Raw genomic sequence first — 26914 nt, 5'->3', positions numbered from 1 at the left:
GCTTTGGGAGGGAAAGAAGTTGTATTTTTGAACTTCTGACAACAGTTTTCACATGTGAACACCATTGCTACTTTTAGCCAATGGACTCTCCTGAAGTTAATTAAAATTATTTGGCACGAAAACTTTGCTAAGACTAAGAAATGCAAACACAAAACCCAAATGTCCCTTAACATAAGGCAATAGTGAAACTTTAAAACAGGGTACTTCTTTAATCAAAATAAACAATGCATTTGAGTAGGAAACTAATTTTAAACAATTTATTGGGAATTAGTTAAGTCATTTTCAAAAAAGAAATTAAGCAAAGGAAATAAAGTGATTCATCCTTTGAGGCCTGGAGGGAAAGAGGTGCTTAAGTACGGACACTAGTTCATCTTGAAGTCTCATTGATTTATCCTGATTTCAATACATAATCACTAGAAAATCAAAGACAGAAAAAAAAAATCTAAGTGCAGCTGGGACCTTGTAGACAGTCGATCTGGCTGTTGACAGAATTCCTCTCTGGAGTGAACTCTGGTGCTGCGGCCAGACCTCAGGGAAAGCCACTCACCGTTGGAAATAATTTTCACAGCTCTCGGAGACCATGTCATGGAAGAGACCCATTGTCTCTACAACCTGTCTTTTAGTGTCACTGGAGCAGACAATATTATAGCCTGAAAGGAAATAGGAGGCCACTGCAATCAAGGCCTCCTTCGGCCAGCGACTAAACCAGTCCATGGTGCAACCTGATATCAAGCCAGGAAATTTCAAAGAACGGGCTCGGAACTTCTCGCCAACCTGTTGACAACAAAGTCAGAAAGCGTCAGACATACAGAGTGATTATGATTCTGCTCGAGAGAGGCTTAGATATTCAGAGCCAAAGGTGTGACATCACGATTAAAAAAAAATCTTATGCTGCATAAATATATCGGTGAAATGTTCAGCTGAAGGGAGGTAGTATTTCCTCACCATTCCTCCACACCGTTCCCTGACGTAAGACTAGATCTGGCATTACAGGGTTGGGTTCTAAAAGTTACCTTTAAGAGGAAAGTGACAAACTAAGACTCTTCTAAAGAGAGATAACCAGGACGGTGAAGGCCCTGGACACGAGGAAAAGTGAGAATAGCAAAAGGGATGGGAAGTGTTTGGTCCGCAAAGGAAGCAACTTTGGGAATCTGCAAAAACTTTCTCTAAATATATGAGGAGCTAGGTATGGGGGGGCAGGGAGGGATCAGATTCATTTTACAAGCCAAAACAGGATCACAGGAGGAAAAAAAACAGAGACAAAATTCAATTCATCCCATAGAAGACCTCTCTGAGAATTAGACTATCTAAAAATTAAGCAGGCTGGCTTGTAAGTTAGTGAGACCTGCTGAGCAGAGCTGCCTGATACAACCAGGATTGTGGAAGTGTTCTGTGTCTGTGTCATCTAGTATGGTGGCCACAAGCCACACGTAGTTACTGAGCACTTGAAATAGCACTAATGGGACTGAATAATTGAATTTTTGTTTTTACTTCATTTTAACTAATCAAAATTTACATGGCCATAAATGTCTATTAGCTACTCTACTGGATAATACAGTGTGCTAGGGATATTCAAACCTACATCAGGGACATTCTAGATAATATGTCTATATTGGAGGAAGAGCTGGACAAGATCACCAAATTCCTTACAATTCAAGTGATCTATATCTCTAGGCAATTAATGGAAGTTTTAGGCTATGTAATAATATCTAATAAAATGAATATTTTAAATTGTTACACTTTGGTATGAGATTGCCTCCAGCGGAGACTGGTGGTAGTGAAGTGTTGATTTCAATTCAGTGTGACAAATGTTAGTTTCTGAGCAAATCATCTCATCAGAGAAGGTAAACTATTAAGTACATTTCAACAAATAATTCCTCCCACATAAATATAAAGTAACAACTCACTGGAGAAAAGCAGAGAACAACATGCAAGTTCTTCCTTGATCTTGAAATGAAGTACTCATACAGATTATCGAAGGTAGGAGGGTGGCGAGGCAGTTCCTTCTTCATCACTGATATCAGACCTTGGGTGATTTCATCCATCTCATCTCGTGCAAACAGATTGGAGATCTTTGAGAAACAGACAAGACTCGTACTTTGTAAGTTCCCCACACCAATTCCCCGCCCCCCGCATGTCATGTTTTCTCATATTTCTTTCTGCATCTCCATAGTCAAAATCCCTCGCTTGCCAGAGATAACCAAGAATACAACTCGTTATTGGGCAGTTTAATCAGGAGGAAATTTTGTTTCCCTTTGCTCCAAAAGCTATCACCAAAAAAGTATCTCTCTAGCATTCCAATAATCTCTTTAGAATGTCCAGTGATGCCCTGTGTTCTCTGATTCATGGACCGCCCCAATTCTGGGTCTGAGGTAATTTTTTACTATGTGTATTTTGTTCATGTATAATCGATATACAATATTATAATAGTTTGCAGTGATTCAACATTTGTATATACTGGGCAATGATCACCATATTAAGTCTAGTTACCATCTGTCACCCTATAAAGTTACACTATACTATTGACTACATTCCCCATGCTATATCTTACGTCTCCATGACTTCTTTATTTTATAGCTTTATTTCATAACTTGTACTTCTTGATACCTTTTGCTCATCTCCCCCACTCTCATCCCAGCAAGTTCCCCTCCCTCTGTCAACCACCAATCTATACTCTCTATCTAGGAGATATAGAGGGGTTTTTTTGTGTGTTTTAGGTATCTCATATTTAAAAAAGCATGCAGTATTTGCCTTTCTCTAACTTATTTCACTTAACTTACTACTCTGAAGTTCTACCCATATGCTCACGAATGGCAAGATTATATTTTTTGTTGGGGCTAAGTAGTATTCCATTGTGTGTGTGTGTGTGTGTGTGTGTGTGTGTGTGTATACATACATGCCATATCTTCTTTATCCTTTTATCCACTTATGGTAGCTAGATTGTTGCCATACTTTGGCTACTGTAAATATTGCTACAATGAGCAAAGGGTGCCTATATCTATTTGAATTAGTGTCTTCATTTTCTTCAGCTAGCTACCCAGTTGTGGAATTGCTGGATCACACAGTGGTTCTAGTTTTAACTTTCTGAGGCTCCTCCATACTGTTTTTCAAGTGACCGCATTAGTTTGCATTCCCACCAACAGTGCGTGAGGGTTCCCTTTTCTCCACATCCTTATCAAAACTTTTATTTCTTATCTTTTTGATAACAGCCATCCTGACAGGTGTGAGATGTTATCTTGCTGTGGTTTTGCTTTCCATTTTTCTTACAATTCATGATGGTGATCATTTTTCATGTGTTTATTAGCCATCTGTATATTTTCTCTGGAAGAATATATATTCAGATCCTCTGATCTATAATCTATAGGATTATTTGGGGTTTTGTTGTTGTTGTTGAGTTGGAGGAGTTCTTTATATATTTTGAATATTAACCCCTTACCAGATTCAACTTGCAAATATCTTCTCCCATTTAGCAGGTTACCTTTTAATTTTGTTGATGTGCAGAAGCATTTTAGTTTGACATAGTCCCATCTGTTTCTTTTGCCATTAGTTTCCCTTGCTTTTGGAGTCACATCCATAAAAACATTGCTAAGACCAATGTCAGAGAGCTTACCACATATGTTTTCGTTTAGGAGTTTTATGGTTTTGGGTCTTACCTTTAAGTCTTTAATCTATTTTGAGTTAATTTTTGTGCATGGTGTAAAGTAGTGGTACAGTTTCCTCCTTCTGCATGTGGCTGTCTAAGTCTTTAATCTATTTTGAGTTAATTTTTGTGCATGGTGTAAAGTAGTGGTACAGTTTCCTCCTCCTGCGTGTGGCTGTCTAGTTTTTCCAACACCATTTATTGAAGAGATTGTCCTTTTCCCATTGTATATTCATGGCTCCTTTGTCATAAATTAATTGACCGTATATATGCGGGTTTGTTTCTGAGCTCTCTATTCTGTCTTGTTGGTCTATGTTTCTATTTTTATGCCAATACCACATTGTTTTGATTACTATAGCTTTGCAGTATAACTTAAAAATCAGAGATTGTGATAAGTCCATCTTTGTTCTTTTTTCTCAAGATTGTTTGGCTATTCAGGGCCTTTCATGGTTCCATATAAATTTTAGAATTCCTTATTCTGTATCTGTGAAAAATGCCACTGGAATTTTGATGGTTATTGCACTGAATTTGTAGATGGCTTTGGATAGTATGGACATTTAAACAATATTAATTCTCCCAATCCATGAGCACAAAGCATCTTTCCATGTATTTGTGTCTTCTTCATTTCTTTCAATAATATTTTATAATTCTCAGTGTAAAGACCTTTTACCTCTTTGATTAAATTTATTTGTAGGTATTTTATTCTTTTTTTGATGTAACTATAAGTGGCATTGTTTTCTTAATTTCTCTTTTGGATAGCTCATTATTAGTGCATAAAAATGCAACGAATTCCTGTATTTTATTCTTGTATCCTGAAACTTCACTGGATTTGTGTATTAGTTCTAACAGTCTTTTGATGGAATCTTTAGGATTTTCTATATTTAAGAGCATGTCATGTGTAAATACTGACAGTTTTACTTCTTCCTTTCCAACTTGAATGACTTTTATTTCATCTACCCTAAGAAAAAGCTTCCTATTAAGTATGATATTAGCTGTCAGTTTGTCATATATGGTCTTTATTATTTAGAGGTGTATTTCCTCTGTCCATTCCATACTGTTGAGAGTTTTTAATCATAAGTGGATGTTGAATTTTGTCAAATGCTTTTTTTATGTATCTGTTGTGATGATATGATTTTTATCTTTTATTTTGTTAATGTGATGTATTATGTTGATTGATGTGGATGTTGAACCATCCTCACAACCTTGAGTAAACCCCACTTGATCATTGTGTATGATCCTTTTACTGTATTGTTGAATTCAGTCTGTTGTTTTATTGAGGATTTTTGCATCTATTTTCATCAGGAATATTGGCCTGTAATTCTCTTTTCTTCTGGTATCATTGTCTGGCTTTGCTATCAGGGTAAGTCTGTCCTTGTAGAATGAGTTTGGAAGAGTGAGAATGAATTCCCTCCTCTTCAGTTTTTTAGAAGAGTTTGAGAAGAATGGATACTAACTCTTATTTCAGTGTTTGGTGGAATTATCCAGTAAAGCCTCTGGGCCTGGAATTTTGTTGGCAGATTTTTGGTTACTGATTCAACATCCTTGTTAGTGATCAGTCTATTCAGAATGATTTCCTATTTCTTCATGATTTGGTGTAGGAAGATTATATGTTTCTAGAAATGAATCCATTTCAAGTCAATCAGAGAAAGATAATTATCATATGATCTCCCTGATATGAGGAAGTTGAGAGGCAACGTGGGGGGTTTGGGGGGTAGGAAAGGAATAAATGAAACAAGATGGGATCAGGAGGGAGACAAACCTTAAGAGACTAAAGCTCACGAAACAAACTGAGGGTTGATGGGTGGGGGAGGAGAGATAGGGTGGCTGGGTTATGGACATTGGGGAGGGTATGTGCTATGGTGAGTGCTGTGAAGTGCGTAAGCCTGATGATTCACAGACCTGTACCCCTGGGGCTAATAATGCATTATATGTTAATTAAAAAATTTAAAATTAATAAAAAAAGAAATGTATCCACTTCTTCTAGGTTACCTAATTTGCTGACATAGAATGCTTTGTAGTAGTCTCTTATGACTCCTTGTACTGCTTTGATATCAATTGTAACTTCATCTCTTTTATTTCTGATTTTGAATTCTCCCTCTTTATTTCCTGTTTAGTCTAGCTCAAGGTTTGTCCATTTTTGCCTTTCATTCCAAAGAACCAGCTCTTAGTTTCATTGATCTTTTCTATTGTCTTTTTAGTCTCTATTTATTTCCACTCTGATCTTTATTACTCCCTTACTTCTACTAACTTTGGGCTTTTGTTTCATTTCCTAGTTCCTGTAGGTGCACAGTTAAATTCTCTATTTGAGATTTCTCGTTTCTTGAGGTAGGCCTATACTGCTATGAACTTCCCTCTAAAAACCACTTTTACCACACTGAATGTTTTGGCATGTCATATATGTTTTCATTTGTCTCTAGGTATTTTTTTATTTCTCCTTTGACTTCTTCTATGATCCAGTAATTATTCAGTAACATGTTGTTTAATCTCCACTTACTTGTAGTCTTTCCAGTTTTCTTCATATAATTGACTTTTAGTGTCATACAATTGTGGTCTAAAGAGATGATGCTTAATATGATCTCAATCTTCTTGAATTCATTAAGACTTGTTTTGTGGCCTAACATGTGATCCATCCTTGAGAATGTTTCAGGTGCACTTGAGAAGAGTGTTTTCGGATGGAACATCCTATATGTATATCTATTAAATCCACATGGTCTAGCTTATCATTTAAGGCTGGTATTTTCTAAATGATTTTCTATCTTGATGATCTATCCATCGACTTAAGTAGGGTGTTAGAGTCCCCTACTATTGCATTGCTATTAGTTTCTCCTTCTAGATATATTAATACTTGTTTTATATATTTTGGCACTCCTCTGTTTGGTTCATATACATTTATAGATGTTATATTCTCCTTTCTGGATTGACTCCTTTTCATTATATAGTGCCCTCTTTGTCTTTTGTTACTATCTTTGTTTTAATGTCTGTTCTGTCTGATTTAAATACAGCTATACCAGCTATCTTTTCATTTCCATCTGCATGGAATATCTTCTGTCCTTTCACTGTCATTCTGTGTCCTTACTTCTAAAATGGGTCCCCTGTAGGCAGCACATAGATGGGTCTTTTTTTTTTTAAATCCATTCAGCCACTCTTTGTCTTTGATTAGATAATTTAGTCCACTTGCATTTAAAGTAGTGTTTGATGGGTATGTAACCTAGTGCCATTTTGTTAATTGTTTTCTGGCTGCTTTCATTGTTCCCTTCTGTTCCTTTCTTCTTCTCTTTCTCTCATCCCTTCTGGTTTGACTACTTTCTTCAATGTTATATTTCAATTCCTTGCTCTTTTTCTTTAAAGCATTAACTATAAGTTTTTGCTTTGTTGATATCGTGAGGTTCACATTATCATTTTGTATGTTTAACAGTCTAATTTAATTTGATAGAAACTTAAATTTCAACACAGTCCAAAATTCTTCAGTTTTACTACTTTCCCTCATGTTTTATGTTTTCGATGTCACACTTTACATCTTTTTATATCCCTTAACTGATGATTATTGTTTTAGTTAATTTTATCACCTTTACCTTTATTACCTTCATAGTAGTTTTAGTGGTTTCATAAGTGATTAACACATTCCCTTTACTATATATTTATCTTTTCCAGTGAGATTTTTATTTTTCTTGCTTTATTGCTATTAAGTAGTGCCATTTATTTTGGAAATTCCTTTAACATTTCTTGTAAAGCTGGTTTAGGAGGGATGAACTCCTTTAGCTTTTACTAACCTGAAAAACTATTTATCTCTTTCAGTTCTGAATGATAACTTTCCTGGATAGAGTATTATTAATTGGAAGTATTTTTTTTCCTTTTAGCACTTTGCATATATTGTGCCACTCACTTCTGGCCTGTAAGGTTTCTGCTGGGAAATCAGCTGATAACTTTCAGGAATTTTCCCTTAAACATAACATTTTTTTCTCTTTTTGCTTTTAAGATTCTCTCTTTATCTTCAACCTTTAACATTTTAATTATAATGTGTCCTGACATGAATCTCTTTAGGTTCATCTTATTTGGAACTCTAGGCTTCCTGGCCCTGGATGTCTGTTTCCTCCTCCAGGTTAGGAAAATTTTCAGCCACTATTTCTTCAAATAAGTTTTCTGTCCCCTTTTCTCTCTCTTCTCCTTTGGTGCCATAATGCAACTTTTATTCAACTTGCTGTTGTCCCATTTATCTCTTACACTATCTTCATTATTTTTTTTTTTTTTTTGCTGCCCTGATTTTCATTTCTTTGTCTTCCAGCTTGTTGATCTGTTTCACTTCTACCAGTCTGCTGTTGAATTCTTCCTGTGTATTTTTTCAGTTCAGTTATTGTAATTCTTCAGCTCTGTAACCTCTATTTGGTACTTTCTTATGTTGTCAATATCTTTATTAAAGTTCTTATTGTGTTCATCCATTCCCCTCATGAGTTCAGTAAGCATTTTTATGATCATTACATTGAATCTTTTATCAGGTAGGTTACTTATCTCCTTGTCATCAAGGTCTTTTTCTGATGCTTTTGCCTTTCATTTGGAACATATTTCTCTGTTTCTTCATTTTGCTTGACTCTCTGTGTTTGTTTCTATGAGGCAAAACAGCTACCTCTCCCACTCTTGAAGACGTGGCCTTATGTAGGTGATGGAACTTCTCATTCAACATTGCCCTAGCTCTTGGTTGTCTCACAAAACTTTTTGATTGTCCAAACCTCCTGATTTATTGTTGATATGCCCCTGTTGTTGAGGGTACACCAAAACCAGTCAGTGTGCCAAGGAGGAGGAATCTCATTTAGTACCTGGTTTCAGGGTTGATTGGAATGTTTTTAAAGTATGTTTTTAAAGTATTAAAGCAACAGTTTTTAAAGTATGAAAATACATACAGTCCTGTTATGGCCACAGTCATAATGCCTGCTGTCCTCAGACAGGAAATCTCTCCAAATCACAAAAGTTGGGGCTCCAGACAAATATATAAACTCCTTCCCAGGAGGTCTTGTTGAACTATAATAAGGCCAAGGGGTTGTGGAAGGATAGTGTCTTCCTGCTTACATTCCCTTTGAATGTCTTCTCAACCTCTAGATGTGTGGGAAACTGAAAGCCTGTCCATCTTGTGGAAGCTCCAAGCTAAATAAATGGGCTTTTTCACAGGAAGACTGGGGTTGTGTTACAGTCCCTCATCTGTGCAGTGTCCTGGGTGTGGTGGTCTTCCAAGAACTGTCTTTCCAAATGTTATATTCCTGTGGAGCTCAGGAATGTCAGTCCCCTTGGCCACCAGCATCAGGCAATCAAGAGGCATCCCCATGTAGATTGCCCATACCTGTTGGCTTTAACCAGGCAGCTGGAGAGTGTGTAAGAGGGTAGACTTGTCAGCTTCAGAAAATCAGTAGAAAAAATGTTTTAACTGCATGCTTCCATGGGCTTCAGGACTGCAGAGACTGAGTGCCTTGTCTGAGTGTATGCACCAGCTTTAGACTAGAGTGGAAGAATGTTTCCTCCTTTTGCACTTGCCAGCCCCAGCCAAGGAAAGGCGGTGTCTCAACCACCCAATGCTTGCTGACCTTACCTAGGGAACAGGTGAATTCCACATTCATGCTCACCTGCCCCAGCCAGTAAGCAAGGGAGTGCTGCAACCCATGCTTTCCAACTTTAACAAGGTGGCAGAATAGTACTGAACACTCATTCACCCCAGCCTGTCTTAGTATGGTGACAGCAGGGTGCTTTGTCCCAGCTTGTTCACTTGTGCAAGCAGGGTTGGTAGAAAGTGCAAAACTGGCATCCACCAGCAACTTCCATCTCTTGGGAGATTTTCAACTGTCGGCCTCCTAAGATTAGCAAGTGAGTCTTCACATACAGTCTAGGCACTTTCAAAGTGCTGGGGTTTTTTGTTTGTTTGTTTGGTTTGCTGGGTCTTGGGGTAAGACAATATGGAAGCCCGTTAGTAGTGAATCTCAGTTTCTTATAGCACTTTGGGTCATTAAATGTCAGCCCATTGGTTTTCTTTTCTTTTTTCTTTTTTTCCCCTCATTTGTATTCTAAGCCAGACATTTTGGGGGCTTTTCTCTCTGGTGTGTATTCCAGGTATTGGGGTGCCTGATGTGAGGCACCAATCCCTCACTCCTCCAAATTTGTGAGAGCCCTCCCTACTGCACATTACTGTGATGAGGGTGAGGTCTTTGGCCAGACTGTGTCTCTGCCTCTCCTACCTATCTTCATGTGGGTTTCTTATCCTTTGTTGTGGAGAAGCAGCTTATCTAGTTTTCGGATCTTTTTCAGAGGGAAATAATCCATATGTAGATGTAGATTTGGTGTTTCCATGGGAGGAGGTGAACTCAGGATTTTCCTGTGCCACCATCTTGCAGAAGTCCTCTCTCTGAGGAAGTTAAGGAGCTCAGGCAGCAATAAGCATCGATAGACACCGTGGGACAGGGAAGAGTTAACACCGTGGGTCCAATTTTGAGAAGCATATGTTTGGATGGCTAGCACTTGGCCACCCTCTGGGAACTTGGTTTTTAATGTCTTCTCTATTACTTATTGAAAAGGTTGTTCTGTGCCTGGACTCTTTATACAAACATTGTGATACATGGTGAGCATCTGCTTTCCTTCTGGGAGTCTGGAATTTTGGCAGCTGTGTCTAGGCAGGGAGGGACAACCAGACCAGCCCCTGATAAAACCGCTGAACTCTGAATCTCCCACAGGCTTCCTTGAATGGAAACACAGTGCATGAGAGACTGCATTTCACCACTGGAGGGGAGTCACATCCAGTATCAGCTTTTTGATGAGAACATACAAAGCATGAATTTCTCCAGATTTCACCTGATGTGCCTTTTTTCTGCATTGATGTGGCTGTGAATCCTTGCTGTGCTGCTGTCATAAATCTTAGACAGGAGTACAACTGTCTGCTGAGTCCCGTGAGTCCTTCTAATGAAGCACAAAGCATGTGAGTGCTCATGGGAGTGTCGACAAAGGTGGTGTCAGAAGAGATGACACAAACATCTACTTGGAGCTGGCAGAACTCTTTCATCTCTTTTATACTCCTGACTATCAGATACATACTGTGATTCTTCTAAAATAAATTATAGGACCAAATAGAAGACTGACAAAATAAGTAAGCAATCATATTTAAAATGGAACAATGCATACCAAAAAAACCCTGGAGGTGGGCAGCATAAATTTCACAGGTTGTTTTAAACAAAATCTAGTATGTCTTATACATGAATCCTTTCTAAAATGAAAAATGTATGTTAAGTGGCCTCGCTTATGAAGGGTTGCTGCCTTTTCTGTTCAAATATAATTTACATTTTTAAAGAATAGGAGCGTTTTCTCTCCTTTTGAGACGTACCTCCCCTGAAGATAACAGGTTGTTAAGATATTCCAGAAATGCCTCATCTTTTATTTCATTGTCAGTAAAGATGAAGGTGATACCTTTTCCATCAGCCCCAGCAACTTTGTACAGATGTTTTAAATCATCTGTTAGATTGTTCACATTATAAGACCTAAAAAAGGTGGTAGGAAATTTAAAATTTAAAATTTTATATTTATATATATATATATATATATATATATATACACACACACACATATATTTAGTCATAAGTGTTTCAAAAGACAATATAACCCATGATAATAAGAGTGTACTCTGCACCTGCTCCAAGAAGTATTAAATAAGCTTAGCTGCTAAAAAAAAAAAAAAACAACACAGAGGTTAGAGTGAAATAGTTGTATGTTATCATTCAAAGCAAGTATGTTTTATTTAACTTGAGAAGGGAGAAATGGGAATTTACCAGAACTGACTCATGAAGAGTAATTAAAAATTCAGATATGAACTTTATTCTCAGCAAGCTGACAGTCTTCCACAACAGATTTTGCCCCAAGTAAATATATGTAAAATATTTAAAACTATTCTGAAACTTGGATGAGTGTGGATTGGTAAGAAAGTCAAGATAAATTATAAATAAAATTAGTGATAAATTATATATAGTGGTAATTTGTGTATCTCATTCAGTGGCTAAATACAGAGACAGCCTACAGAAGAATATGCATATGCAATGTGATATAAATAATTGAAATGTTACAATTATGTAGTTACAGATTATGACAAGAAGATCTTAGTCTTTGCTTTTCTGTTTACTCTGTTTCCTGTAGAATGTACATGCTCCTGGAGATGAGGTGATGTGCAGAAATAAAGCAGACATTTTTGGAAGTGTTGTGCATAAATCCTCATGAGTAAATTAACAACACAGACATCTTCACCTGAAGGAGGTTGTACAGTGCAAGTCACAGGGAGTTTCGTGTAAGCCATAGGGTCTAGTGGAAAGACTACCAGCATTAGAATCAGAAGGACCTGCATTCAAATCCCCATTCTACAGCTTTCCTTTACATTTCTCAGCTTCTATTTCCTCCTCTGCTAAATGAACATAGTATCTGTTTGTAAAGGCTTGTGGGCATTTGAGATGATTTGGCTTAAGTGCACTCGAATGAATAAAGAGCTGATTTTAAAGTAGGAGAAGAAGCTACCCCTTTCTGAGGGACACTACAGTAACATGTCTTGTAGACTTGCGCAAGAGGAACTCCACTGAAAGGAGCATATACATGCCTTTTAAAATAATTGCCAAGCAGGTGCAGACATTCTTTAGAAGGAGAAACTGGTAAGATGGCTTGCTGTGATGTAGTTTGGTTTCTGGAAACCACTCTGGATTTTTTCCTCCCTGCCTTGCCTCTTCTGCTCATTCTGCATTGCAAGCAAGGCCCCTTCCTCTATGTTGGGAGACCCCAGCATTCTTCCCTCAGTCATCTTTTCTTCTAGCTACACACCCTACTCGTACTCCTTATTACCTTGTATGTGTTCTCTCCAGCGAGACGTCTGTGCTGACATTTCCAGGACCCACTCCTGAACTCCACACCCATGAACTATGGAAAACGTGTGTTCAAACATTTCACTCTCCACATGTATTGACTGAATTCTCCTTTTACCTGCTCCCCCCACAAAACTGTTATTTTGTTTAACAGATAGTTTTACAGTGTAGGTTAAAAGTACCCACTTGATAGTAATGGTAGATAAGACAAAGGTTACAATGGTCCATCCTCAGTTTGGTTACAGCCCAGTGAAAAAGACAGAGGATTGAACAAGCATTTTTAGAGTGCAGTGGGATAAATACCACTAGAGAGACTAGGTGTGTCCTTCTAGACCTTATTTCCTCTTCTTTACCCCGTATCCAATCAGTTACTAAGTCCTAACAATGTACTAGGGACTATAAAGTCCTACTTCAAATTTCCCCTCTGACTGCACTCTACTCCCACATTCCCTGCTGTTTTAAACTGTTTCCAGGATTTGTTTTAGTCAGATATGGTAAGAGACACAGACATGGAAAGGACTGCCATGAAGGAAGAAGCTTATACCTTCAGACACCAAGAAGCAGGAGGGGATATTCCATACCACATAGGGCTGCCTGGGGAAGCACCAGTCAGTCAGGAGGTGGAAGGAGTGAGCGGAACCATGGGCAACAGCCTTAACTGTGGTTTCCATGAGAAAGTCAAAGGTAGGCAGGCTAAGTTGATTTAGGACTGGCTTGTTTGAATCATTTCAATGGACTCTGGGGGCACAGATGGTATCCCTAGTTACTGGTCCTTGACTCTGGGGTGATTAGGGCAGAGCAATACTGCTTCTTGGCAGAGAAAGCCAGATAGGTGGGGTGGTTCTGAGTAGGACCTCTGGACTGGTTGGTTTACCTATGGAAGGCACAGTACTGGAACAAGCCATTAGCTGTCTCAAAGAATTGGCTGGCCCTGGGAGGGGCAGTCAGCAAGACCCCAGTTCCAGAGCATCAAGAAAACAGAAAACAAGAAAATACAGTCAACACTCTGGTAAACTGGAGGACTGTATGTCCCACCTAAGGAGGCATGTTGTTCAGACCCAGCCACCTGGGAACGTAGGCACAGAGTTGCCAGCTCTTCCAACTGTGTGAAGAGAAGTCCGAAATCCACTTTTTATGTGAAATCTCCCAGTTTTTAAATGTTGACAGCTGATTTAATTTAATTAATCTCTGGATATTTAATGCTTTATATATTTTAACTGCTCTTGTCATTTGTACCTTACTAAATTTTTTTATCTATTTGGCAGCAGAGTAGTTTGTATAAAAAAGTGACCTAAAATTTAGAAGGAACTACAAAAGGCCGAATGTTCAAGGCGATCCTGAAGAACAACAAAATTGTTCAAAATATATTAAAACTACAGTAATTAAAACAGTTGGTAATAGTACAAAGATAGATAAATCAGTGGAACAGACTGTAGTCAAAGACGGGATCAGTTGATTGATGGGGAAGCAAAGACACTGTAATGTGTCCGGAAGAACATGACCTTGCCAATAATGGAGTTGAGAGTGATTGGATATCTATATCTATATCTTAACTCTTACCTCAGGCTTCATAAGAAAATAAATTCTAGGTGGGTTATAGTTCTAAATGTAGAAAGAGCACATTTTGTTTGTAAATGTGAAGGAAATCACAGGGGATATCTTCATAGGTAAACAAAGGTAAACAAATATTTTTTAACAGAATACAAAGAACATTAAAAGAAAAAACATTTGGTAACTTAAGTTGGCTAATTGAACATAATAAAAAATGTAATTTAGACATAAAAACATAATAATAATAATAATAATAATAATAAAATTAAAGTAAGATCTACCGAGGGGTATGTGGGTAGCTCAGATGGTTAAGAATCTGCCTTCAGCTCAGGTCATTATCTCAGGGCCCTGGAATCAAGTTCCAAGTGGGGGCCTCCCAGCTCAGCGGGGAGTCTGCTTCTCCCTCTCCATCTGCCCCTCTCCCCACTCATGCACACGTGTGAGTATGCTCCCTTGCTCTCTCTCAAATGAATAAATAAAACCTTAACAACAACAACAAAAAAGTAAGATCCACCAGGAGTGAAAAGGCAAGCCAATGACTTGGAGAAGATACATGTAATACACATTCTGACAACAGAATTTAGATCTAAAACATGTAAAGAACTCCTAAAAATCAGTAAGAGAAAGAATCACATCCTAACTAGGGAAAAAAATAAGCAAAGGACATAACACAGATCTGTTCAAACAGCTAGTAAGTTCTGAAAATGGGCTCAACATTAGCCATGGGAAATGCAAACAGAAGGCACCGAGACATAGTACTTCACATCCACCAGCACTGCTCAAGAGAGAAAGACTCACAGTGCCGAAAGGGCTCCCGGATGCAGAGCAACTGAAACCTTCATGAACCGTTGGTGGAAGCGTAGGTGGAACTACTGTGGAAAACAACTCCTCAGGGGTACAAACGCTAAATATATGTCTGCTCCACACCCAGCCGTTCTATCTCCGGAAGTGTACTCAGTCATGGGCAAGAACACTCCTTACAGCTCTACTTGCCAAAAAATTCCCACAGATGTTTATCAATAGCACAACAGGTAACAAATTGTGGTAAAATGTGAGAAAGTGGAGGTCTATCCAGCAATAAGAATGAACAAATCATGGGTACATGCGGCATCATGGATGAAACTCCCAAACACTATACAGGCAATTCAAACTGGACCCAAGAGTCGATCCCATAGCATTTGATGGATAGAAAGCTCAAGAATAGATAAAGTGGGTTTAGAAGTCAGAGTATGATTAACCTTGGGAGGGTAATGACTGGACAAGTCTTGAGGGGTACTTCCGGGTGCTGATATTTTAGTTCTTCATCTGTAGACTAACAACTAAGGTGTATGTACTTTGTGACACCCATGATTTGCGTACATTTCCTTAAATAAGTTATACTTAAATAAAAAGTTAATTTAAAAGATACACCAAATTGTCATATTTTTCAAGTGAACATTTTACTTCAGAGAAATTAATTATAGAAAAATGTATTTCTGTGTTTTGTTTCACTTTACCTGGTTAATGTAATCTGAAATATTTGATATCCAGCTATAAAAGAGGCCAATCTCGAAAGACTTTGTTTTCCCGAACCACCAACACCTACCAGCAATGCATTTCCACAGGATGTTCGAATTATTCGTGAAATCTGTTTGGGAATAAAACGGTATATATTTACAAGTAGAATTCAACTGTTCACACTTTCTTGCCCTACATGAGTCAAAATTTTGAATACATGCATGCAGACTACGTTGGACTTTTTCCTTTAATGGGATATGTCAGAGTTTTTTAAAGTTATGCCTCCCATTGATTTAGTCAACTCAAATTCTTTCCTTGCCTATCATGAAAGAGAGAACAAATTGGCTTTCCTATCTCCTATTTCAAAGCCACTTTCTCTGTGCGTGTGTGTGTGTAATTTTTAATTTTATTATTTTCGGACACAGAGCATGATGGAGCTACTCTTCCCAATCCACGGAAAGGTTTGGATTATCAGCTTATTATTCAGTCTAACACACTGACCTAGATAGACAACCTGCTCTACAATGAATACTACTTCTATTATATCTCCGTCAATGAAAAAAATTTTAAGTACCCAAATTCTACTTACAAGAAAGGCAGGAAGGCCTTTGTAGAAAAAGACTTAGACTAGTCTTGTGTTGCTTCTCTATGGCTGATTTCCTTGATAAGGATAAGACTGGAATTGTGGCTCACATCTTACACAGGCGACTGAAGACATTGCTAAAAAACTGCCTTTTACGTTAATGCCACTGATTAAGATGAAAGTCTAGTTGGATCACTAATTTCATTATCATCGTGAAAAAGCTTTTTTTTTTTTTAAATGGAAATTTGACAGATGGCGGATAGTAACACGGTGGTATGTATTAATTCTATCATTATATTTTTTAACATGTTAATCACTTGGGGGTCCCAGGCCTCCGAGACTTTGTCACAGTGAGTATGCAATAGTTACTTGTGACGTGGATAGATGTGAAACAGACCTAGGACATCTGGAAATTCACCAACCTTGGGGAAGACAAAGTATAATAAACACAGAGCAAACTGCCTCTTTATCAAACCTTCTGACACCGTGTTCGGACTTCCTGTAGAAACTCCTTTTCAATCTACACATGATACAAATGGCTCCTTTGGGTGTTGTTATATAATTGGTTTCTGTTTTTATACCAGTCCTGTGCTCCCGCCTTACTCTTTCCTCATCAGTTTGCCCATGATCTGTAAGCCAATCATGAAATTGGCGTTTTTAAAAGCATCGATTTTTCTGCTATGGGGAAGGGAACAGGATTCCCATTATACCAAAATAAAATTTGAGGAGGGACTACATGTTCACAGGGTTCTCTAGCTTACTTTCTAGAAAGGAAAAACTCTGGACATGTCAAAAGCTCTGACTACAAAAACCCATCAATTTGTCCTTGAAAAGCATTTGCTGTCATGTAGATGGATTCAGATAAGGGGTTTCTGATTAAGTCTTTGTTTTATGAGACAGTGGACAACCCAACCTACAGACATTCTTCTATACACTGCCTGAAACTACAGATTTCTTCTCTCAAAATATCTGTCTGTGCAATTTACCCAGTTTTTACATGATCTATCTATATCAGCAAATAGTCAATAGTTGGAACCTTAATAAGATGAGTCATTGCATCTTTAAAAAACACTAGATCAAGAGATGTTCCTCTAATGATTTCATTGAACTGTCTCTGGTAGAACTGGAGTTTTTCAGACAGGAAGTCAAAGGACGGGACCTGTGAGTACAGAGAGAGAGAAAAATATTTAAGAGCCAAAATCTATGAAAGCAGCAATTGTAAAGGCTCTCAAAAGTAATTTTTTTTTTAAAACCTAATGGAGAGGTGCATTGGTGTCTCAGTTAGGTTAAGTTCCAGCTCTTGGTTTCAGCTCAGGTTGTGATCTCCAGTCGTGATCTCCAGTCTTGATCTCCAGTTGTGAGATCAACCCCTGTGTCAGACTCTACACTCAGCATGGAGTCTGCTTGAGATTCTCTCCCTCCTTCCTCTTTCTCTTCTGCTCCTCCTCTCTCTTGCACTCACTCTCTCTCAAATAAAAATTTTTTTAAGATTTTATTTATTTGACAGAAAGCAAGAAAGGGAACCCAAGCAGGGAGAGTAGGAGAGGGAGAAGCAGGCTCCTTGCTGAGCAGAGAGCCTGATGCCGGACTCGATTCCAGCACCCTGGGATCATGACCTGAGCTGAAGGCAGATGCTTAATGACTGAGCCACCCAGGGGCCCAATCAATTTTGTCTTTTTTAAAAAATAAAAATAAAAACCTAATGGACTTCCAAACATCTTTCGTGGATTAGTTGACTGTAAGTTACTTCCATGTTCAGAGGCCTGAAACTTAACAGCATTAGCTGGTTACCAGCATGAAATCATTCCTTGACTTTCCCCTTCAGAAACCCCAGTGCCAACTCCCACCCACGGGAACTACCGTTGGAATGTAACAAATATTTCTGTTTGTATTTGCTTTTTAATATTGTTTATGGATTTTTAAAAAAACACACAGGAGTGTTACATCATTGATGTAGTCAAACAGTTGCGAAGTAAATTCTTCGTTTTGCAAATATTTTCTCTCCCTTTAATTCTTTGACCTACATGCACGTCAGAATTACTCTGTTTGTGACCCTACTTAAAAAACCTTTTGGGGGGCACGTGCGTGGAGCAGTCAGTTGGGCATCAACTCTTGCTTTTGGCTCAGGTCATGATCCCAGTGTTGTGAGACTGAACCCCACATCAGCTCTGCACTCAGCACTGGGTCTGCTTGGGATTCTCTCTCATGCTCCCTCTGCTCCTCCCCCAGGCTCTCACTCTCTCTCAAGTAAATTAAATCTTGAAAAAAAAATTCTTTCGGGGGGCAACTGTGTGGTTCAGTCAGCTGGGCCTCTGAGTCTTGGTTTTGGCTCAGGTCATGATATCAGGGTCCTGGGTTTGAGCCCCAATTTGGACTTTGTGCTGAGCATGGAACCCACTTAAGATTTTGGGTGGTTCAGTTGGTTAAGCAACTGCCTTCATCTCAGGTCATGATCCCAGGGTCCTGAGATTAAGCCTCACATCAGGCTCCCTGCTCAGTGGGGAGCCTGTTTCTCTCTACCCCCTGCTCATGCTCTCTCTTGCTCTCTCTCTCTCAGAAAAATAAATAAAATCTTTAAAAAAAAAAGATCCTCTCTCCTCCTCTCCTTCTGCCCGTCCCCCCTCACCCACACAAGCATGCATGTGCACGGTCTCTCTCTCTCTCTTTCTCTCAGAGGGAAAAAAAGTCCTTTTGGAGTCCTGTTCAAACGTCATGAAATCTATACATTACCTATACATTAATTATACATACCTATACATTAATTTAGGGAGAATGATGTGTTGACTTAATCAAGTCAAGTTTTATCATGTTTATCCCCAGCTGTTTTATATACTTGTTGCTGTTAAATGAAGTACCTTCCTATTATAGTTTCTATCGCACGTTCCTATTATAGTTTCTATCGCACAATTGTTGGCAAGAGTTGGCAAACTTTTTCTGAAAAGGGCAGGATTAAAGCTTCGTGGCCCATATGGTTTGTCACAACTACTCCCCTCCACCCTCATAGTGCAGAAATGGTCCGGGGCTATAAGGAAACAAATCCACATGGCTGGGTTCCAATACAACTTTGCCTATGAATGCTGAATTTGAATGCCATATAATTTTCACATGTCCCACCATATTCTTCTCCTTTGGATTCTTTTTCCTCCCATTTAATAAATGTAAACACCCTACCTAGCTCACAAATTTCACAAAACACAGGCAGAGGGTTGGATCTGGCCCAACAACCATAACTTGCCAGCCTTTCATATAGAGGAAATTTACTGAGTTTTTTATTTCTATCACACTTGGTCATCTTACTGAACTGTTAATAGTTAAAACAGATGTTCAGTTCTTTTCTATTATATTAAGAGATAATCACCTCACCTGCACACAATACTTTTGTTTTCTTCTATCTTTTTTTGGTCATTTGTTTCATTGCCTAGAACTTCCAAAACCATATTCAATAGTAGTGATAATAGGAGGCATCCTTGTCTTATACCTGACTTTAATGGGATTGCTCCTAAATTACACTGAAATGTTCTACTTCCTAAATTATGCTGAAATATTTTACTTGGATATGAATTCCAACATATAACTAATACAGAAGTTCCAACTCCATGGTAGGACTCCAGGGTGCAGAGAAATATACAGTTAGGTGATTGATAGAAAAGCTCTTTTCAAAGGGGAAAATAAATACCAGTTCATAAATTTTGGGCACTTCAAATATGGTGTCTTCAGGTTCATCACCGGTTGGTTCAGGCATCTCATGGAGGAAATCCACAAAGTATGGTTCAGGAAGAATGTATGATATCACATCTGGGTTAATATTCTCTTCAATTGCTCGGACAAGATGGTTATTAAACCACTGCTCATCTTCAGGTGTTATAAATCTGGGAAAAATATAGGAGTAAATATGTAAAATATGAAGGCATCTTTCCTAACTGAACATGCCTGACCTCCCTCTACCTCTTAACGCCCCATCCTGCACCTCAGACTCCTCAGCACAGGGGGACAGAAAAGGACATAACTCCGTTCAAGAGAGTTATAACATTGAGTATTACTTAAAGAAAACACTGGCAAAGAGTCTCTCCTTGATCAATCTTAATCTCCTCTGAATCCTCTTCTCAATTAGGCCTTGACTTTCGGACTTCTGTGTCTTTCTTTGCATTACCCAATTGTACCAAGAATCCTGTCAAGTGGGTTTAATCCCACAATCTCCCACTCCCCATGATCTGATCACCCTCCAATATCTGACCAAACTCCTCATGTCCCATCACCCTCCCCACCCTCCCCAGGTAGATAATCTTGCCTGTTTTCGGCAAGAATCCTATTAGGTCAGTTTAGCTAGAGTCCCTCCCTTACCCTTGATATTTCCTTTCAGTAGTTTTACATCCACCGACCTCCCCTAAACTTCTCCATGGCTATAAATTCCCACTCTTTCCTTGTCGTATTTGGAGTTGAGCTCAATTTCTCTCCCCAGGAGACCCCATCACAGTGGTCCATATACCCATTGCAATAGTCCTGAATAAAGTCTGTATGCCTTATTGTTTGAACAGGTGTCATGAATAATTTTTGTTTTCTTTAACAATACAGATGAGTCACTTAAGTGGGGTGAAAATTTCCTAAAATTTGCAATAGGAGTGCAGACTGACATTCAGCAGTAGGTGAGCGCCCACTTTCTGGTTTGGTGAGCACACAGCACAGGTCTTTTTCAGACCTCCAGTATCAGAGGGGGAAAAGCAGAAGCAGGGGGATCAACATGTGAGAAAAACCATGTATGTATACGATGTTGTGGTAATCCCTTATAGCTTTGCAAGATCAGTATCACCATCCATATTTTAAACAGGAGGAAGGGGAGGCTCAGAACTATGACTGAGCCTACGTTCCCAGATTTTACCAAGTGAAAACTACACGGAGCTCAAACATTTTAGAAAATATACATAACAAAAATTTGCCTCTGAAAGTTATCAAGTCTCTGATGATGTGGTGATTTTAAAAGATGTGTTATGGAGATAATACTCAAGTAGACTGGCTGAGCATTTTTCAAGAGGACTAGCAGGTGGGAAATGGCATCAATGATTCACAAGCCCCAGAGCAAATGAAGACAATACTCTAATTATTTGCGTAGATAATGCAGGAATTGGGTCAGGCAGTGTCAGCTTCTCACATAGTACATTTAAACTCAAGTGCTACGATATACACCTGTCTGCAATTACTCTGTTGCACTCGTGTTTGAAAAGTGATAGGAGAATAGATATCGAATCACACTCCTCAGCATTTATGGTTAACATTCCTTGCCAAATTCTGGAAAGATCTCGAAGATTGAAAATGTAATGAAATTTAGAAGGCGTTGGCAGCATCTTCATCTAGAGATGAACAAAAATGCATTACTCTCAAGGTGCTTCACAGATAAAACTAAAAGATAAAAACAGTTCTTTAGAATTACTTTAATTCACAAATTTCATTTTAAATGAAATCAGCTGAGTAAATAAATCAAGGTTAAGTTTATATTTTTGTTACAGCACTGATGAGAAAATCACATCATAAATAAACCAACATAGAATTTCAAAGACCATATAAGTTCTTGAATCAGATCCATTCAAGAGTAACACTCTAGATGCTAATTCCAATGCCTGTTCCATCAGCATTAGTTGGCTTTGAACAAGTCGCTTTCCCCTGAATTCTTAAAAACTATGTGAGTTGTGGGAATGACCATTCCTAATCATTTTTAACCATATTAGTGTATGTGGAAATATGTCATAACAAAAAACTGGGTTTGAGCTTGTTGCCACACAGTTAAGAACAATGAAATTTCACTTCTAAAGTCAATAATGATCATTTCCATAGATTGCTATAAGGTCTTTAGTATATTTGGATTTCTGTCAATATATCATAGTCTACATTTCATTGTGGAGATCCAAACTCAGTCAGTATGCTTTCACATATCTGTTTATCCATAGTAAGTTGGCAGGCAACTGTGAAATGCAGTTATAATGACTTGGTAGCTTTTCTGGGTTTTGAATCCAAACATACAAAGCTATAACAATGATACATTCTTGTGTGGAGAGATACTAGTCAAGGGATAAACTTGAGGTTTACTAGGTGTGGGAAGCATTGCTGGCCATGTGTAAAGGTTGTAATTGATACCATGAGCATCATTTTGAGTGTGCAAACAATAATTCTGGAGATTCAAAGTAAACTCCCCACATAATTAACTCGGGAAAGCAAAAAAAAAAATTTTTTTTTTTGGACCTATTCATGGAATATGCCCTGTGTACATTGAAAAAGTACCCCACTGAGCTTATAGCAGAATCATTATAGGCTAATTCCCTGTGTCAGTTAAAACAGTAGGTAGCCAGGGAAGACAGAATGAAGACAAGTGTTATTTTAGCAATTATCCTTCAATTTCCCTCTTTGCTCAGTTCCATTCCCAGATAATATATTCATTCTACTCACCAAAATGTAAGATTATATTACAAATATGCAGAAATAAAGGGCTCAGGCTGTGTGAATATTGCTTATTTCTTTGCTATGAAGGACCACCGCTGGGATGACAGCCATTGATACAATCATTAAAGAGAATTGAATAAATTCCTCTTTTCCCCTCTTCTCACCTGTTAACCTGCTTCTTTCACTTTAATTTTTGTCAATTCCTTTCTTTTCTCACCTGGGCTTTTCCTTTAAAGCTTTGTAAAGTAGGGGTGCCTGGGTGGCTCAGTTGGTTGAGTATCCAATCCTTGATTTCATCTCTGCTCATGATCTCAAGGTCATGGGATCCAGCCTCCATGTACCCTCCCCACTCTCTTCGTCTTTCTCTCAAATGAATAAATAAATCTTAAAACGATAAGGCTGTGTCCAATAATATAAGGATGAAATGGTATACAAGGGTTAAAAGTGCTTTGGGAGGATGAGAGGTTTGAAGAAAAGATATAAAAAAGGCTGCTTGCTGCTTATTGGGGGGGAGGGGAGGAAGATGTATTCATTATTCAGTGGCTATTTTCAAGTACTTCCTGCTGTCCTTAAGAAGATACCATGGTAACTGAAAAGATAGCATGGTAACTAGCAGCTCAATCTGCTACCATCAGGGAGCTTCCATTCTAGTGGGGGAGCCTGACAATAAATAAATAAGAAGCAAATATATGGGTAAACAAACAAGTTGACAAAAAATAATGATAAAAGTCATGGTCAGAAAAAATAAAAGTAGGGTCAGGAGACAGATAATGACCATTGGGGACCATGGACAGTTACTTTAGAGCCTATCTGAGAAAGCCCCTCTGAAAATAAGAAGGTTGACAATGACTCAAAGTATGATGGCCCAGAGGCGCAAAAAATGTGGGGTGTTGAAGGAACAGCAAGAGGGCAGAGGAGCTGGAGCAGAAGGTGGAAGGGGCGAGCAGGGACCAGCTCAGGATGAGTTTCACAGGCAAGAGGAAGATGTACCCGGGTTTCACTCCAAGTGTATCTGGGAGCCTCTTGGTAGTTTCAAGAAGAAGTAATGATCTCTGATTTACTTTAAAAAAATTTTTTTAAAGGGGCGCCTGGGTGGCTCAGTGGTTTAGGCCACTGCCTTAGGCTCAGGTCATGATCTCAGGGTCCTGGGATCGAGTCCCGCATCAGGCTCTCTGCTGGGCAGGGAGCCTGCTTCCCTCTCACTCTCTCTGCCTGCCTCTCTGCTTACTTGTATCTCTCTCTGTCAAATAAACAAACAAAATCTTTAAAAAAAAAATTTTTTTTAAAGATTTTATTTATTTATTTATTTGACACAGAGAGAGAGAGAGAGAGAGAGAGAGCAAGAGCAGGGAAGAGAAGCAGACTCTCCGCTGAGCAGTGAGCCTGACATGGGGCTTGATCCCAGGACCCCAGGATCAGGTGCCTCTGATTTACTTTTTTAAAAAGCATTATGCAGGGCGCCTGGGTGGCTCAGTGGATTAAGCCGCTGCCTTCGGCTCAGGTCATGATCTCAGGGTCCTGGGATCGAGCCCCGCATCAGGCTCTCTGCTCCACAGGGAGCCTGCTTCCTCCTCTCTCTCTGCCTGCCTCTCTGCCTGCTTGTGATCTCTCTCTCCGTCAAATAAATAAATAAAATCTTTAAAAAAAAAAAGCATTATGTAAAGATCATGCTGTAGGAAGGCAAGAAGAAAGCAAATCGCTGCATGGTCCAGAGGGCAGGTGATTGAAGCATCTATCGGGGCTAGGGGGTCCCTCTGAGATGGCAGAGTGCTCAGCTTTGGACTGTATTCTGAAAGCATGGTAATGGAGACTTGCTAAAGAACTGGAAGTAGAGGGGCGAGGGAGACAAATCAAGGATGGCAGCAGTTTTCTAATCTGTGGAGGAGGATCAGTGTTGTTGCTATTAACCAAAAAGATGCCGAAGTCTGAGGGAAGGTCCTATTGAAGCTCAGTTGGATTCTGTGTAGACACGTTAACTTTAAGATGGTTACTGGACATCTAAACGGCAATGTCTACTAAGCAGTTAGAAAACAGTATGGAGCCAAGCAGAGAGGCCTGGACTGGACACTGATTTAGAAGTCATCAGCACGGAGATGGTGTTTAAGGCATTGAAGCTGGAGAAACCATCTGGGTGAAGAATGCATACAAGGGAGAGGTTCTAGAGTCGAGATCGGGTGCACTCCAGTATCTAGAGGAAGGGAAGAAGAGGGGGAACTTTATAAAGGTAACTTGTCAAGTAGAAAGAAAACCAAGAGCATGAGGTCCCTTGGAAGCCAAGTGAAGAAGGTGTCAAGAGGGATAATTTATGTCAAATGCTGCTAAAGGGTCAAGTGAGAGGAAGAAATCACCCTTTGGATTTATTTGGCAAGACTGAGATATCTGGAGACCTTGATGAGAGCAGTGGAATGAAAGTTTGTGCCATACAGGTTAAAGAGGTAAAGAAAGATGAGAAAGGAACCAGTAAACACTCATATAACAAAAGAACCTTTGATGGAAAGACACCCAGAAGGCCAAAACTTTTTAGGAAAATATGTATATAATCTCCTTACTGTGCACAACAGTCCCTGGGAAAACAGATGGATCTTATCACGGAAAATTATCTCAGACACTCAGCCCCTGACATTCATTCTGAAGTTGCCTTAAGAGAGGCAGAACAGCATGTGCAAAGACCCTGTGTTGGCAAGAAGGTCCTGCAAGGAACTGGCCACTGCAGGGCACTGTGTGGACTGAGCATTTCATAAGAAACACCTAATTCCTCTCCTGGTAATTCTCTTACCTAGAATTCCCCCCAGGAATCTGAGAGGTTGGCACCCTCCAGGTTTTCTCAGGACATAAGCTTCCTCCCAGAAATGTGTAATTGGCCTGATGAACGTTTTTTAGCAAATACCTCAACTCCGTTCTAAGCATAGGTCTGAGATGTCACAGACCTACACTTAATTGCTTTTTCATGAGTCTGCTTTAAGCCATCTGGTGACAGCTACAGGTTTGCTGAGTTTACTTAGGGGACTGACCTGTATATTAAAATCTAGACTAGGGGCACCTGAGTGGCATAGTTGGTTAAGCATCTGACTCAGGTCGTGATCTCAGGGTTGTGAGATCAAGCCCAGCGTTGGGCTCCACACTTAGAGTGGACTATGCTTGAGACTCTTTCTCCCTCTCCCTCTACCCCTCCCCCTACTCTCTAAGGTAAATAAATAAATCTTAAATATACATACATACATACATATACATATATATATTCTTTTTTGTGAAATACATTTCCATCCATCTACTCTCCGCTCCATCTGAGAGACTCACACAAGTTAGACTTTAAGTCTCAGGGAACTAAGAACATCCAGAAATTCATGCATTCAGTCAGCCAGTAAACACATGAGTGTCTGACATACAAATCAGAGCAACACGTAGAAAAGTAGTGTTCTCATTTTAGCAAAATTCTACTTTATCTTATAGTATTATCTCATACATATGGAAAGCAACTTCCAGTCAGAATATTTGCTCCCTGCAAGGAAAAAGTGTCATAAATCTATTTGAGCACCTAATTTGTTTTTTCCCCACCCCTCCCCCCCACTATTCCATGATGTGATGATAAGCTCATGAGCCATGAGGTGAGAATGGACCGAGTAACAGTGGACTTTCTGTTATTACGGACAACAACGCTTCTGTACCTTCGTCCACTGCCATAGCACTCTGCCTGCTGAGACTAAATTTGGAATCATCTCACACACTTCAGGTTTGAACTTTCTGCAAGGATCAAAGTACCCACAGCCAATAATTCCTGGAAAAGAAAACAAGATTGGAGGCACACACTTATGAAAAGATTACAAGGTGCATGTTTATCCTGGTGAATAAATCATGATAAGACTGAGTAAGCTGGGTGAGGTTAAGAATTTGTCTCAAGGAATCAGCTAAGACTGGAGGTCAGGAGTGGGACCAGCAAAGCTTCGTGTGTAGCGGTAAGCGTTTTATATGTATTAACTCACTTTATCTTCCCCACATCCTATGTGGGAAAAGGATCTCAGAAAGATATTATCATTATTCCCATTCTAATATGAGTTTAGTAACTTGCCCAAGGTCACACAGCTTGTATGTGGGTGGATCTGAGGTTTGAACCCAGGCAGCCTGGGTCTGGAGCCAACAAAACACTTGCCCTGAAGCCTACAAGAGCTGGAAAAGAATTTAGAGACTTCTTGCTAGCATCACAGATACGGAAACCACATCAAGACCGGGAAGGCAAATTGTTCAAGATCACACGGATTGGTTGTTGACAGAACTGGAATCAGGACTCACACCTTGGGACATTGACCTGGGCTGGTGACGCCCCTAGGAAACACTCAGCACCATGACAATCAG

The 26914-nt window shown here is 39.1% G+C and overlaps 1 protein-coding gene across 1 annotated transcript in view; it reads right to left on the bottom strand.

Annotated features, from left to right (window-relative positions):
* The window catches only part of DNAH8 (dynein axonemal heavy chain 8), a 348142-nt gene that overhangs the window by 126596 nt on the left and 194632 nt on the right, over positions 1-26914 (bottom strand). Inside the window, exons 54-61 of the mRNA XM_046005485.1 lie at positions 26230-26339; positions 21317-21480; positions 19812-20004; positions 17172-17294; positions 15552-15682; positions 10992-11145; positions 1908-2072; positions 548-774 (exon numbers count right to left, since the gene is read on the bottom strand). Of these exons, the coding sequence (XP_045861441.1) occupies positions 548-774; positions 1908-2072; positions 10992-11145; positions 15552-15682; positions 17172-17294; positions 19812-20004; positions 21317-21480; positions 26230-26339 (1267 nt within the window). The remainder of the gene's footprint in view (positions 1-547; positions 775-1907; positions 2073-10991; positions 11146-15551; positions 15683-17171; positions 17295-19811; positions 20005-21316; positions 21481-26229; positions 26340-26914) is intronic.

This window comes from Meles meles, chromosome 5, assembly GCF_922984935.1.
Source record: "Meles meles chromosome 5, mMelMel3.1 paternal haplotype, whole genome shotgun sequence".
Lineage (NCBI taxonomy): Eukaryota > Metazoa > Chordata > Mammalia > Carnivora > Mustelidae > Meles > Meles meles.
Note: the sequence above shows the minus strand (reverse complement) of the source record. Positions and strands in the feature narration are given on the sequence as shown.